General features: G+C 40.6%; 1 protein-coding gene across 1 annotated transcript in view; it reads left to right on the top strand.

Moving 5' to 3' along the window:
• LOC115375877 (vasoactive intestinal polypeptide receptor 2-like) overlaps positions 1-14,028 on the top strand; it is a gene marked incomplete at its 5' end in the record, with an annotated part of 107,633 nt that extends 93,605 nt beyond the window's left edge. The window contains 6 exons of the mRNA XM_030075460.1: positions 161-221; positions 2,607-2,676; positions 4,721-4,812; positions 11,669-11,798; positions 12,178-12,219; positions 13,696-14,028. Of these exons, the coding sequence (XP_029931320.1) occupies positions 161-221; positions 2,607-2,676; positions 4,721-4,812; positions 11,669-11,798; positions 12,178-12,219; positions 13,696-13,869 (569 nt within the window). The remainder of the gene's footprint in view (positions 1-160; positions 222-2,606; positions 2,677-4,720; positions 4,813-11,668; positions 11,799-12,177; positions 12,220-13,695) is intronic.
• Positions 14,029-14,245: the final 217 nt, after the last annotated feature.

Raw genomic sequence — 14,245 nt, 5'->3', positions numbered from 1 at the left:
ATAAATGAGAATGATGTTCTTTTGTGTGTGAGTTTGACACATTTGAGAAAGAAATGCTAAGAAAGTCGACACATTTGACCCAAAACGCTGCCTGATTTCTTACTGTTGCCACTTGTTTTTTGCCTCAGCGGTCGTTTGATTAGTGTTTGTGTGCTCGCAGGAATCCCCACCGTGTTTGTCTTCGCATGGGTGATGACGAGGATTTATCTGGAAGACACCGGGTGAGTGACGTCTTTGTTGCGCTTTTCCTTTTGAATCAGCGTGGAGACTGAAGATGGTGTATGGGACCATCTGAATATCCACCGACTAACTTTTTTAAAGGTTATTTTTGGCCATTCCTGCTTTATTAGTCAGTCCCAGTGGAGAGAGACAGGAAAGACAGGGCAGAGAGACGGGACAGCGATCCAAACTGCAGCTCAGCCTCAGCGTTACGTGGGAGGCGCTCTACACGGCGCACCACACAACTTTTAATGCATCACAGATTTGCTTTGTGAATTGTGACTGATATTATATTACCTCTCCCTCATTTGTCTCGCACTAAGGGAATTTGTGAATTAGACATTGTATATTGCTGTAATTTCAGTCACATTCGTGTATTTATGTCCAACCGGGAGTGCATTTGCTATTTCATAAATTTTGTTTTGTATTGATTGGTTTCTGTCAGCAGATAACCATGTGGGAACGCAGCGCTGTCAGCTACCCACACGCCAAAGAGCCCATAATTGGATAATTTAGTAGATGGCATTTGCATCAGACGGTTGTCATAGTCTTTCCCTACCGTGGATCCATTACTAATCTACTGTTTCTGGCCTGCATGATTACTGGAGCAGACTCTGCAACTCATTATCAGCCCACTTTAGGAGAAGTTGTGCTCAGTAAGCAGATTATAACACCAAAGTTGAAACAACTGGTTGCCAGATCGTCCCTTGTGCTTTCCGCCCGCCGGGAAGAGAGGAACTTTCCCAAATAAGTTCATTTACAGGCAATTACAGTGCAAATGTGTGGTAACACAGCATAGCAATAATAAGTCTCAGGTTCATATAAATGGCTGCATTTGTGTCTCAGAATTAGAATAGTAATTACTCTGAGTGGAATATAGTGATTGAAGTGCACCAAAATGCTTAAATGAAATAAAATTAAATTAAAAAGAGAAAACTCATTTTTATGGTGGCCTATCAAGTACAAATGACAAAGATCTTCAGCTCTACTAAGATCACTGAGATGCTTAGATTGTCTCTCTTTTCTCTTCATATCTTAATAAAATTAATACTTTTTGCTTTTTTGGCTGCTGGTCAGACTGAGGAAGACGTTTGAAGACACTCTGGACTCTCATCACCAATGAGACTTTGTCATTATTTTTGACACTTAACAAACTAAATGACCAATACATTAATCAATAAATTACTGGGAAACTCCAAAGTGTGTGTGTGAATGTGTGACTATGTGTCTGAACCAAAGAAAGTCAAACAGAGAAATTCAACCAAAGTAGTCCTTGGTTGACCGAAATTTGAGCTACACTTCAACCAATCGACTGGTTGATTTGGAAAAAAAAAATGTTATAATATTCACCATATCTGATTTAATCTAGAGTACAGCGTACTGAGTGCACTCTAGTTTCTCTGGTAGCCTAAATGAATCAGAACTACCACATAACAATCAGGTTATGGTGTATTAAATAATTTTTACCCTGGGCTTGGGTCAATACTCATATGATATGGGTGAAAGTTTCCCATCGGCCAGTCATCTTAGGATCCAGCATACCTCCTCCTCCTCCTCCTCCTCCTCCTCCTCCTCCTCCTTGTCCTTCCTCAGCTAGTGGGTCAGCAGTCACATCATAATCTCAATCTGGGTCTGAATCTTCTAATTCATTGTTGTTTTCATCCTCAAAGTAACTGCTGACCTCGGCTTCAGTGTCCCTCCCCTCGCTCAGGTCGTCTGACAGCGTCACCGTCTGAAACTCAACCTTAGAAACTTTTTAATGTTCCTGCATTCGGCGAAGTGGTTAACTTGTGTTTTAACTAGTTCAAAAACAAGCATTCCATAACTTCTTTCAACTTCTGCACGTGTATTTCAGAAAATCACAATTTCGTTTCGGTCACACGTCTTAAACGATTACATCGTCTAAAATGCGCTCCGGCCTCAAGGGGAGAGGCATACAAAAACACATTAGGTCTGCATGCGTCCCTCCGGCGCCCTGGACATGACACAGACTTCTGATTATGAAAGTAACACCAGCGATTGTCTGACCAATGAGAATTTGGGTCGGACAGGAACATATTGACCAACCGACCAGAAGACTGCAGCCCCGCTGACTAACATCTGATACCAAAAGCCCTGAGGGACACGAAGTGAAAGCAAACTGTCCTGATTTTCTGTCTTGTTTTTCTGCCTTTGTCAAATAGAGGGGAAAAAACAGTTTTATATGAGTTATTATGCCCAGTGACAACACACTGAAGGTCCAGGCTGGGCTGTGGACAGTTTTTGTCCAGACATGATGTTGGTATTGTTTTGCACAGCAGATTATAGGTGACATCAGTGCATCCCTGAGTTGAATGACGTGAAGATGTGAACTGTGATGTTACATAACACGTTCCCTGTTTCCTCAGGTGCTGGGAGAGAAATGACAACCCAATACCCAACTGGGTGATCAATGGACCAATAGGATTCTCAATCATGGTGAGTTATGGCTCACCTCCTGCACCATACCCTTACGAAACAAAAATTTATTGCAGTATATTGGAAAATGTCATGTGATATATTAGATAATACATTTCCATATATATGGGAACTAGTCTTTATATTTTCCAATATATTGCAATATCTGAAATGCACAATTACTTATGTATTATTCCATATATTAAAATATATTGATGCAATATATATATAAATATATTGCATTATATATGTTTCACCGATATATTATTTCATGTATTGCTACGACATTTTCAAATACATAACATATTCAAATAAATTGTAATTCCATATATTAAACATAATATATTGTAATATATTTCATGTAATATATTGGTAAATATATTTTCTTTCCATAAGGGTAGATTCTCTGCTTGTCTGTAAGAGCTAAAGGGACAGTTCATCCAAAATACACACACACACACACACACACACACACACAAAAGATCATATTTACCCATGGTGCATGTTATCCCTTCAGATAGTTTCTGTGTGATTTGGTGAGGTTTCCATTCTGTTTCCCCTCACTCTGCTACAGTGGGGCTTGATGGGTTTCGTTTTGTGGAAACCATCAAAACTTTACTTGTGAAAAAGTTTGTACGTCTACTGATAGTTTGAATCAGTGTCATGACCGCTTGGACCTTGAAAGCATTAATAAAAAAAAAAACAAAAAAACACTTGATTATTTTAGAAATGCAAAGGCATCAGGGAGAAAATAAGCATTCATTTCTGCATTCATTGAAAAATTGCGCATGAGGTTCACAGAGGGTATGCACAAGATATGCAAATGCCACGCTGAGTGTATTCACACCCTCGTGCTGAGAGATGCCCTACCCTAAACTGTCATGACTTTAAAAGCCTCAGCATGGGGAAGTTATTCCCTGTGGGACGCAGATGCCATTGCATGAAAGGTGAGGAAACCTGTGAATATACTTCAGTGTAAACAAATGATGAGTTCATATTCATGTGAGGGGGAAAAAAATCTGCTCGGTTTCATCATTCAGTATCCATATCAGCTCATTCAACTTCCCAGCAAAAAGAAGAGCTGATTTCACTATAATTTAAAGCTGCAGAGGCCACTTCACTCACCAGAGGCTCCAAATGGCAGCAGACGTAACTTCTGGACTTCAGCGCCAAGAAATTCTGTACCGTCTCATCAGTAAAATGCACACAGCGCTCGATTTTGTGCTGTGTTTACCGAGCCGGGCCCAGTCTGTGATGTTTCATACCGACCGAAACCAAAGGGATGACAGAGGAAAAAGATCTGACGCTGGTTAATCCAGCTTTCTCAGGACGGATCGCTCATGCGCTGCAGTTTAGCAGACAGTTTGCGTTGACTCTTTGACTCCAAAGTGTGGATTGGTCTCCTCCTGTGGGCAGACTTAAAAGGGCAAATCAGTGTCATCGCAATTAGCGGCGATGAGGCTTCCTTTGTGGGTCGGGCTGATGAGACGGCTGGGTTTTTTGCATAAAAATCTTTAATGTGCCAGAAATGATCCCAATTAGAGAATGCATAAAGATGACTTTTTTCCAATATGAGGCTCCACTGTTATCTTCGCAAACAGTGTAGGCAGTTATACAATTACACACTGACAGCAACACAAATCCTCCCATACGGGTAAACAAACAGCCAAGAAATATCTTATCAAACGGGTTTCAGTGGCTTAATGTGGGTCTATTTCAGGGCCATATTAAAAAAATATATATTATGAATTTGTTAGAAAGTACCAAAAACTTTTTACTTTTGTGCTACTTAATGTTTTATGGAATTAACTGTCATATTTTGGAATAAAACTCCTTACATTAAAAAAGACGATTGCAGGGGCACATCACTGATTTGGTTTCATTCATCTTTTGGATAGATAGATAGATCGATGGATAGATAGATAGATACTTTATTGATCCCGAAGGAAATTCAGTCTCTCAGCTGCTCGATTACTTAGTTCCACATTCACATACTTGTGGATATTTTGAAGATTTCTCTCCAGTTGCTCCAATAACAGCGTTGTGCCCCCCTCCCCTCTCCCAGGTGAACTTCATCTTGTTCATCAGCATCATACGCATCTTGGTGCAGAAGCTGAGGTGTCCCGATGTCGGCGGCAACGACCAATCACAGTACAGGTACGCCTGACCACCATCACGTCATCTGGTTTCAAACATTTCAAACATTTAGCTGATATTTTAGGCATTAAAAGGATACTTCACCCATCATGCATAATATCTGTATCAAGAACTTTCTGTGTGCAGCTTTCAATCCCTGACAAAGGAAAGTTTTACTCAGCATGGAGAACTTCAGTGGAGGAAAATTGGAGGCGTAATTTAACTGTTTTACAAGAGCAAAATGCCTTCAGAAGTTCAGTTTAAAAAGCTCACACTCATCCTGCTGTATAATCCCAGTATCTGGTTTCTAGTCGTGTGCCCAGCGCTTTGCAAACACACGTATTTCTTGCTGCAACCACCACTTCTGCAAAATCCTCTCATGATCGGTCATGAAGTGTGCGTGCACAAGTAGCGTGAATGAATGAGCAGCTTGCACGGATGCACACACACACTTCATGAAATGACTGAGATACAAAATCAGCCCCAGAGGTGTGTGTTCTACATTTGAACACTCAAATTTGTATTTGTCGTAGCTTTCGTGCCAAGGCAGCGTGGCCGAGCCAGCGTCAGCTCAGGAGACAGCGATGGCAGCGGGCCGACTCGAGTGGTGTTTGGGGAGCCGCCTCAGTTCAGTCAAAAGGAACACACACACAAATAAAGTGTGTTCAAAAGTGTGTATGTGATGTCTGTTGTTATTTTGCATATGGATCTTCTCAACATCACTGTCAGCTCACAGCGCCGTCAGATGTGGCTTACACCCTGCAACATGTGACACTCTGTGGTGTTGAAATCCTACAGTGTGAACCTGTCAAAGTGTCCTGAAGCAAAGCAGCTGAAACCTGTGAGCAACCCGCAACACACTGGGCACCAGTTGCACAAATAAGTGAGCTAAACGCCCGTGCAGGATAGCTGTCGCCACAGGGTCTTTTGTGAAGAGCGCAGAGTCGAGAGGCGTCGTTCAAAGTCCCACAGGTGGACATTTATTTACAGGTGCAAGCGGCAAATGTGCAAAACAAGAAAACTGAATTTTCTGACTGTAACAGGCCCTCGGCATCCTCACTACGGGGCGGGGCACCTTAAATACCTCAAACACAGCAACTAACAAACACACAGCATCATTACTCACAGGAACTCAAATCCCCCACTGTACATGAACGCAGCACGACATGCGTACTTCTCTACCATTCACGAAACATTAATGAAATACATATTAATAACATCATCCTAACTCAATAATGCAGTGAACCTGTGCAGTGAAAACAGCAATAAAAGTAACTGATGTTTGTCTGTCACTACTGTGTTAACCCAAGATTCAAAATGATGGAAAACTCAGCTAAAGATAACTGGAATTCATGGTTAACATAACAGGTGATGAAACTAAAGAAATAAACTTGTGGTAAAGAAAATGAACAGGCTCATAAGTGGAAAATGGCGTGTTTGGGTCGACTTTGCCGCAGCCTGAATTATCATCTTTAAATGTCGTTCAGATGTGGTGGGAGAAAAACTTCCTGCTAAAGAAGGATCACTGGCTCAGTACTTAACCTGCTGTAAGAGCTTCCTCGCTGCAAGTCACTGGGGATTAGAGAGTCAGCTAAAAGAATAAGAGCAGCGTAATCTGTGAATCCATTAACATTTATTTAACGAGACGGCGTTTCGTGATGCAGCAGCCTCCATCAGAGAGAGGTAAAGCTCCCTCGTGTCTTCCGGGTGACGCAGACACTCGGCGTCTGCTCTCCGCCGCCGAGCCTCCAGTCAAGCTGCAAGTGGTTTAATCTTCGGGCGAGTTCAACCTCTGAGGAAATCTGAGCCGTGCTGCGCTGTCAGCTCGCTCAGGTATCCTCATCTCCCCCCGGGGGGGATTGGAGACTCACATGATGCAGAGCCGGGATGAGCCAGGTTTTTATCCAGCAGCAGCATCTCCTCTTAGTGCCCGAGTGAAGAGGCACTGGTGGAGTGAAGTGTGTAAATACGATGCAGGCCACAACAAGGCCAGCATGTGCACACTGCAGCCAAACAGTAAGGACTATCAACGGTCCATTTGATTACTTTTATTTGTGGAAGTTCAGAATAAAAAAAAAAAAAGAAAAAAAAAACTTTTGCACAAAGCTCAACACAGTCACAGTGTGTCTTTACTAAAGTGTCTAGTGCTGTGTAACGCCGATATTACTCTACAAAACAAGCCATTTAACATCTTAACAAGCCATTTCGTCACATCTTCAGGGTTAAAATCTTCTTTTTCGTCAAACCAGGTAAAAATATCTGCCGGTGGGGTGAGACAATCCCACTTGTTTCCAAAGCTAATCAACCTGATCTGCCTTATTCTGCCTTGTTTCAACAGATTTATTTATTCTGGTTCCTAGAAAAAATTCTTGACAAACAGCTAGAACTGTTTTTGTTTTTGGTGAATTGATCCCCCGTCGGATTTCTGTTTTGCTTCTTAACTGCTGATTTCTGAGATCTCACGTGGTCCATTTTGATCTTGCACTTGTATTCTAGGCGATGTTTTTTGTGTTTTAGTCATTTTAATCTCAATACACTGCAAAAATCTCATTCAGTTTCACCTTCAGTGTTCATATCTTGTTTTTCTTCAGTCAAGCAATGGGTTGAAATAATCCCACTTCCAACACTCATCAACTTTTTTTTTTTTACAGTTTTCTTGAATCAAGTGTCATTTTCTTGATCCTCGCGGCTGATTTGCCTCATTCTGCTTTTGTTTTCATCAGATTTATACTTGTTCCCAGATAAATGCCCTGAAATAAGTGAATCGGCACTGGAAACAAGTGGGATTATCTCATCTCACTGGCAGATTTTTTTCACTTTTTTGAGGACAAATGAGATTTTAACAGTGAATATGAAGCTAAATGACTTGTTAAATTGTTAATTTGGAGTTTTTTCAGCATAGCAGTTCATATAAGCCCCTTACAGAGCAAAGCTTACCAAGAGTCAGATTCATGTGCAGCAGCTAGAGAGCAAGAGACTGCACTGCTACAGCACCAACAAGTTGCTAGTAAATGTTTTGTAATGTCTAATAAAGAACCAATTTATTACCAATAAACCTGTTATGAAGCAATGAATTAATAGTTAAAATCTGTTCCCTGAAGTGTCACTCAGTGTCTTTCATTGACAGCTTCTGTAGCACCGTACTTATTCCATTTGAAACCTGCTGAATTTATTCCTTCGGTGCAGTTTGTTTTTGCAGGTATCATACTTTTGTATTTTTCATTGCATTTGATTTTTGTTTCATTTTTATTTTTTGTTTTCAATTCAGTTTGGTGTCACTTAGTTTTAGTTTCATTTTAGTTTTTATTGTCTAAAAATGTTTAGTTTTAGTTGAGTTTTTATTATTTTCAGTATTAGTCAGACTTAGTTTTTTTTATTCTAATATGGAGGTGTTTTTCAGAATTGGTATTCACTTTGTGAAGGCAGCTGACTCCTAGTCATATCGACGTCCCAGTCTCAGTAAACATCAACACCAACGTCTCCTCATGTTTGTCTTGAAAAATGTGATCAAATTCACTAAGACTAAAACTAAAGACGTGTTCTGTGTATTTCTATTTTATTTAAGCTAGTTTTGTAAGAGCATAATTTCATTTCAGTTAGTTTTCTTTTTTCTCTGAAGTCTAGGTTTTGTTTTTATTTCCTAAAAAGTTTTTTCGCACCTAGTTTTATAGTTTTAGTGAACTATAATAACCTTCATCCTCCAAATCTGCTCCATGTTCTCTGCTGATCTCTGTGAATTATAAGGTTTTGGCATAAGATTTTTTTTTTTTTTTTTTTTTTAACGTTTTCTACTGGTTTATTACTGAAAATGAATGTAGCCTGTAGGTATCCAGCCCTGCCGCTTCCCATGCATCAATCAGCATTTCAAAAACAAACCAGAAGTGTCATTTTCCCTCTGATTCAGATGAGGCAAACATTCACACGTGAGAAATCGTCCTTTTATGAATCCAGAGCAGGTTTGGTGAGATAATATGCTTCCTGTCTACTGCATTTCATGTCTTTGTGGGTTTTTTCCCCCCACAACTTTAAGAAGTTTCAACTTTCATTAGCAAGATCCAATCAGAAATGTGCGCTTTTTCAATTTTTGCTTTTTTATTTAGCTTTTGTTATTTGAGCATTAACAGAGAGCATTTTATAAAAGACTCAAATTGAACTGGTACCTGCACACTTGATGAACAGTAAAACTTCAATTTAAAAAAAAAAATCCATGCACACATCTTGACACACCAGCTTTATCCTCCGATGTCGAGGCCTTTCCACGCCGGCAGTCACCCTGTCGTCTGAAGGCGTGGGGGAAATGCCTCCTGGCAAGACGATTACAGGTTGATGTTGTTGCTCCCTGAAGGCAAAACAACGACGGAGAGGATTTAATAATCTCTGCGGAAATATTCAGCCTGATCAAATTCATGAGCGCCAGACGCAGGTGCTCAGGTGGAGAGGCTTGTTCTGCTCATCAGTAATGCATGGAAATGCAAGAGAGTCTGAATAGCAGCCTATTTGCCTTCATACAGTATATATGTAAAAATACTCATTAACATTCAAACCGCAAAAATAGCTTTGTACAGTACACACACATGCACAGTGACAACATGGCAGGGCGATGTGGAGTTTTTATTGGTAGAAAAGACAAGACGGACTGCAAAAAGTCAAATCTTACCAAGATTATTTGTCTTATTTCTAGTCAAAATATCTCATTACACTTAAAATAAGACATGATCAGCTCAGAAATAACTTGTCTTTAGACAATTTTCACCTGTTTCAAGTGAAAATTTACTTGAAACAAGTTAAAATTAGCTTGAAACAAGAAACATATTCTGCCAATGGAACAAGCAAATTTATACTTGTTCACTTGTGTCACAAGTAAAAAATTTGCTTGTTCACTTGTGTCACAAGTAAAAATTTGCTGGTTCCACTGGCAGAATATGTTTCTTGTTTCTAGCAAATTTTCACTTGTTTCAAGTAAATTTTCACTTGAAACAAGTGAAAATTGTCTAAAGACAAGTTATTTCTGAGGTGATCATGTCTTATTTTAAGTGTAATGAGATATTTTGACTACAAATAAGACATTTTTACTTGAAATAAGACAATTACTCTTGGTAAGATTTTGACTTTTTGCAGTGCGGGTTCATCATGAGCTGCGTTTACCTCAGTTTATTTGGGCCAGAGCAGCAGCTCCTCTCCAATCCCTGCAGTCTGTTTCATTACCTTCTGTTTTAAATGCTAGAGGAGACCCTCATGTTCCCAAAGAAATACAATACATTAAATGTGGTATTAATGTAAGATATTTTATATTTATGTAATGATATGCAACAGCCTTGTAGTGGTTTTGTATGCACGAGAGGCACATGCTGTAACCCTCAGTCGCTTTAGTGATGAACAGGTGTGTAACCAATCAGCAGTTAACGGTGCAGAAGCCCCATCCCCCCAGGGTCCTGCTGCTTCCTGGTAGTTCTACATGTTAAGCAGGGGCCAAAAAAATCCAGCAAATTATGTTATTGAGGCCCCCTCGGTGTGCGATCCTGCCCACCAGGTGTACAACAGGTACAAAGTGAGTGCAGAACAAAATGCCTTTTAAGGTAACAATCTCTACTAATAAGAACAAATAACATCTGTAATAAAAAATAAACTAGGTCATCAATTAATCATAACCTTAAAAATCTTCAACCTGAAACAGAAAAAAAAAAACAGCAGACAGACCCTTGTGTCTTTCAACAGAAATAACTGTAACCTGAAATGAAGAAATAAATCTAAAACACAAAATATGTTACTATTTCTACAAAAGACATTTTCTCTTCAGATTGTCTTCATCTCCATCTCTTCACCTGCACCGCCGCCCGGCTCTGAGCTGTGATTGGTCAGATGTTGATTGTCATTACAGTGATTATTGACTGGACTTGGTGTGTGGGGGCCTGGTGAGCGACGGCCTGGGGGCCTCGTGAACTCCTGGCACCGGGGCCCCTGTGGTGTTCAGATATGAGGCCCCCGGAGCCACATGAGGCCCTACACACAGTGAGTGCTGTGCGTTTAGGGAGGGGCCGCAGTCTGTCATAATGACCACACCTACATCAGTCATCCAGCTTGTCGGCAGCAGCACAGCAAGTCAGAGGACACCCCACAAGGCCCCCCAGTGGAGAAACTGCAAAAATTGGAAGTGGGTGTGGCCTGTGAGGGAGTGGGTGTGGTCCAATCTGTTTGAAAACAGATTTTTATTTGTCATTCCTCAGCCCAGGACAAACCTTGTGTCAAAATATTTCGGTGTTATGCTAATATGTCAGGAAGTTCTATGACTTTTTTTTGTGATAGGCCACGCCCACTGCCACGCCCCCTTTGGACTGGCAGCCTGAAAAGTTCATCATGTCCTCTGAGGCTTTTTGATGTTTTTTCATGATGTTTGAATCCGTTTACGAGCCTAGAAACTGAATGAGCAGAACCGCCATATTTTTCCTGTTTACCTCTTTACGTAGGGTTTGTTTCTACCCATTTTCTTTTTGCAGCAGTCAGGGGGAATTTGACTGGAAAAAAAAAAAATTCAAAGGGGGGACATTATTGAAAAAGGTTTGAGAACCACTGAGCTAGATAATTAGCGAAACATCTGAAGAGGTAAAAAAAAAAATAAAATCCCACGGCAGAATACTGGAATAATGATGTGTTGGTTTTGTGCTTGTTTTGGCCTGAGAATGAGGCGTTCAGCTGGCAGTGAGGGAGTTTCTGTTTCAGTAAAAGCCAGAAATCCCAGCAGCTGGTGAAGTGATCACTGCGTCACTGGGATCTGGTATTGATCAATGACTCTGTCAAACCCAGACTGGAAGTGTTTACGGTTACAAAGAGCTGCAAAACGAAATATCTTCAGCATCATCATGTTTGTCTTTTCTCGCAGGAGGCTGGCCAAGTCCACACTCCTGCTCATCCCTCTGTTCGGGATCCACTACGTCGTCTTCGTTTCCCCTAGCGAATCCATAGCAGAGAACTACAAGATCTTTTTTGACCTGGCCATCGGTTCCTTTCAGGTAGAATACATTTATTTGATTGCAGAAAAAATATACAAAGAGATAAAGTCATCGTGCACCATGCATCACCGCTGAAAATGTCCGTCTTAACCAAGTCATTTAATCTCATCTTCGGTGTTAAAATCTTGTTTTTCCTCAAAAAAGTGGAACAAATCAGCCAGTGGGATGAGATAATCCCATGCTCACAATTCTAATGAGCTTAAATCCAGAATTTTCTTGAATCAAGGGTCCTTTTCAAGAACTTAACGGCCTTACATCAGCTGTTAATATGCAAGGAATGCCAAAAAAAAAAAATGTACACCTTACTTTCTGTTGTTTCCCAGCAGATTTCAGTGTTGACTCGCTTGTTTTCTCCTTTTCTTCTCTTTCCTTTCGACAGGGTCTGGTGGTGGCCATTTTGTATTGTTTCTTAAACAGCGAGGTAAGCTGTCACTGCTGTTTAATATGAACTCATTCTCCGTTATTGGGCAATATTAATGAGAACGGAGTGGAGCAAACAGTCTCGCAGAGTCGGCGGCGTCTCTCTCAGTTCCAATTAGCATCCATTTTAGTCACAGGGAGCTTGCAGAAGACATCGCTGCTTTTATGGTATTTGATTGTGGGGAGGCAAAAAGAAGTAAGCATGTTAAAATATCTGTAAAATGCACGTCTGTATCCAGAAGATAACACACGGAAGTATTAAAATTTCTTATTTCCTATACGGGCCTCAGTGGAAACATTGGCTGCAAACATTTGATAAGCCGTAAATTATATTGGCAAGTTGTTTGGTTGCTGCTAAAAATTGCCAGTGCGCCTCATTTCATTACTAATGTGATTGCTTTTTCTCGTTAATATTGTATTAAATTATAATTTAACCTAAAAGAAACTCCATCCAGGGCAGATTGCAGCAGACCTAGGTCAGATTTGCAAATACTCATTAGTATTTGTTTTAACAGTCATGCAATACCAGATGGGTTTGTAATATTTCTACAACTCTTTGCTGGAATTAAACACTCCATAAAAGTGTTTTCAACGCTACTGGGCCATGTTATGCTTCAGTCACCTCAAAATAGTCTATAAAGCAGGTTGCCAACTAAAAAATGCTGATTATTATATGGAAGTTAACCCAAACCTATAAAAAATCAATTAAAGTAAGTAAAAACATGTCTCCACAAAATAAAAAGATAAAAATTGAGGGTAAAAGAAATGTAACAACAATAAACAGGATAAAAGGGTGGTAATTCTCATTTTCATTGTAGGCGGGGCTTGGATCTCCTGTCAATGAAGTTTGAGTTTCTCTCTTCTCCAGAGACTGTCCTCCGTCAAAAAACAGCAGCAGCTTATTATAACCTATAGTTACGTTTTAAAGTTCAGCGACCTCTAGTGGCCGTGTAAATAATTACAGCGTGGTGTGCCATATTGGGGGGAGGTTGGGTCACTGCTACAGAGGACTTTCAATCCGGAGACTGGAGTTCAACTCCAGGCTTTTTAAATGTTTTTATTCATTTGTATCTGCATGTTTACCACTATCACCATGACGACAAAGGTCCTCTAACCTAAACCTCAACCTTACCCTAACCTTAACCAAGCACTTTTGTTGCCTAACCAAACTGTAACCGTTTTTGACGTTTGTAGGACACGACTTGTGGCATATCACCTGCTGCTGGTAGGGGGCGCTAATTTAGGAAACGCTCCTGTGGATCGTATTAGAGGGTAGGAACAAATGACCCATGCGGGTTGGGTTTGGGTTGGAGGACTTGTAGCTTCCTTGTTGGTTCAGCCATGGTTGCTATCGTTGCTCATGCTACCTACCTACCTGTTCTTCTTGTGTTCACTCCAAACCAACCGGAAAGACAAAACACATCGCCTCGAGTGTTTAGAGCAGAAAATATAACATCTGAATGTCTGTTTTCTGCAGGTTCAGTGTGAGCTGAAGAGGAAATGGCGGAGCATGTGTCTCAACTGCCATTTGAACAGAGATCAGCAGCTGAGCAGCACCTTCGCCTCCAGGAACGGCTCGGAGCACACGGTGCAGTTCCACCGCAACTCCAGAACCCAGTCCATCCTGCAGTCAGAGACCACGGTGCTGTGAGGAGCCGACGCATCCACAAGGGGGCGCACTCCTGGAAAAAGACTCCTATGATACACCCGAGAAAATGAAATCAAATGAAAAGCATCCTGTCTTTCACAGCTCGCTTAAAAACCAACCGGCCGAACAGTTTTTGTGAATGATTCTTGATGTTTGTTTGACCACGAGGGGGCGGGCTTGCACACTGGGCTGTTTCAAAGTGGATTGGAGTTTTAGAAAAGCTTTTGCAAAAAAATATCAAAGACAGCTGCTCTGAACCAAGGTTACTATAATTTTGAATTTTACATTATTTTATTTTTATTTCGTTTTGACTTTTTTCATTTTCAGTTTAGTTTCAATCAGTTTTTATAGGGAGTTTCCTAGTTTAATTTAGTATTTA

Source organism: Myripristis murdjan, chromosome 17 (assembly GCF_902150065.1).
Source record: "Myripristis murdjan chromosome 17, fMyrMur1.1, whole genome shotgun sequence".
Classification (NCBI taxonomy): Eukaryota; Metazoa; Chordata; class Actinopteri; order Holocentriformes; family Holocentridae; genus Myripristis; species Myripristis murdjan.
The sequence above is the reverse complement of the archived record's forward strand: the minus strand, read 5'-3'. Positions and strand labels throughout refer to the sequence as shown.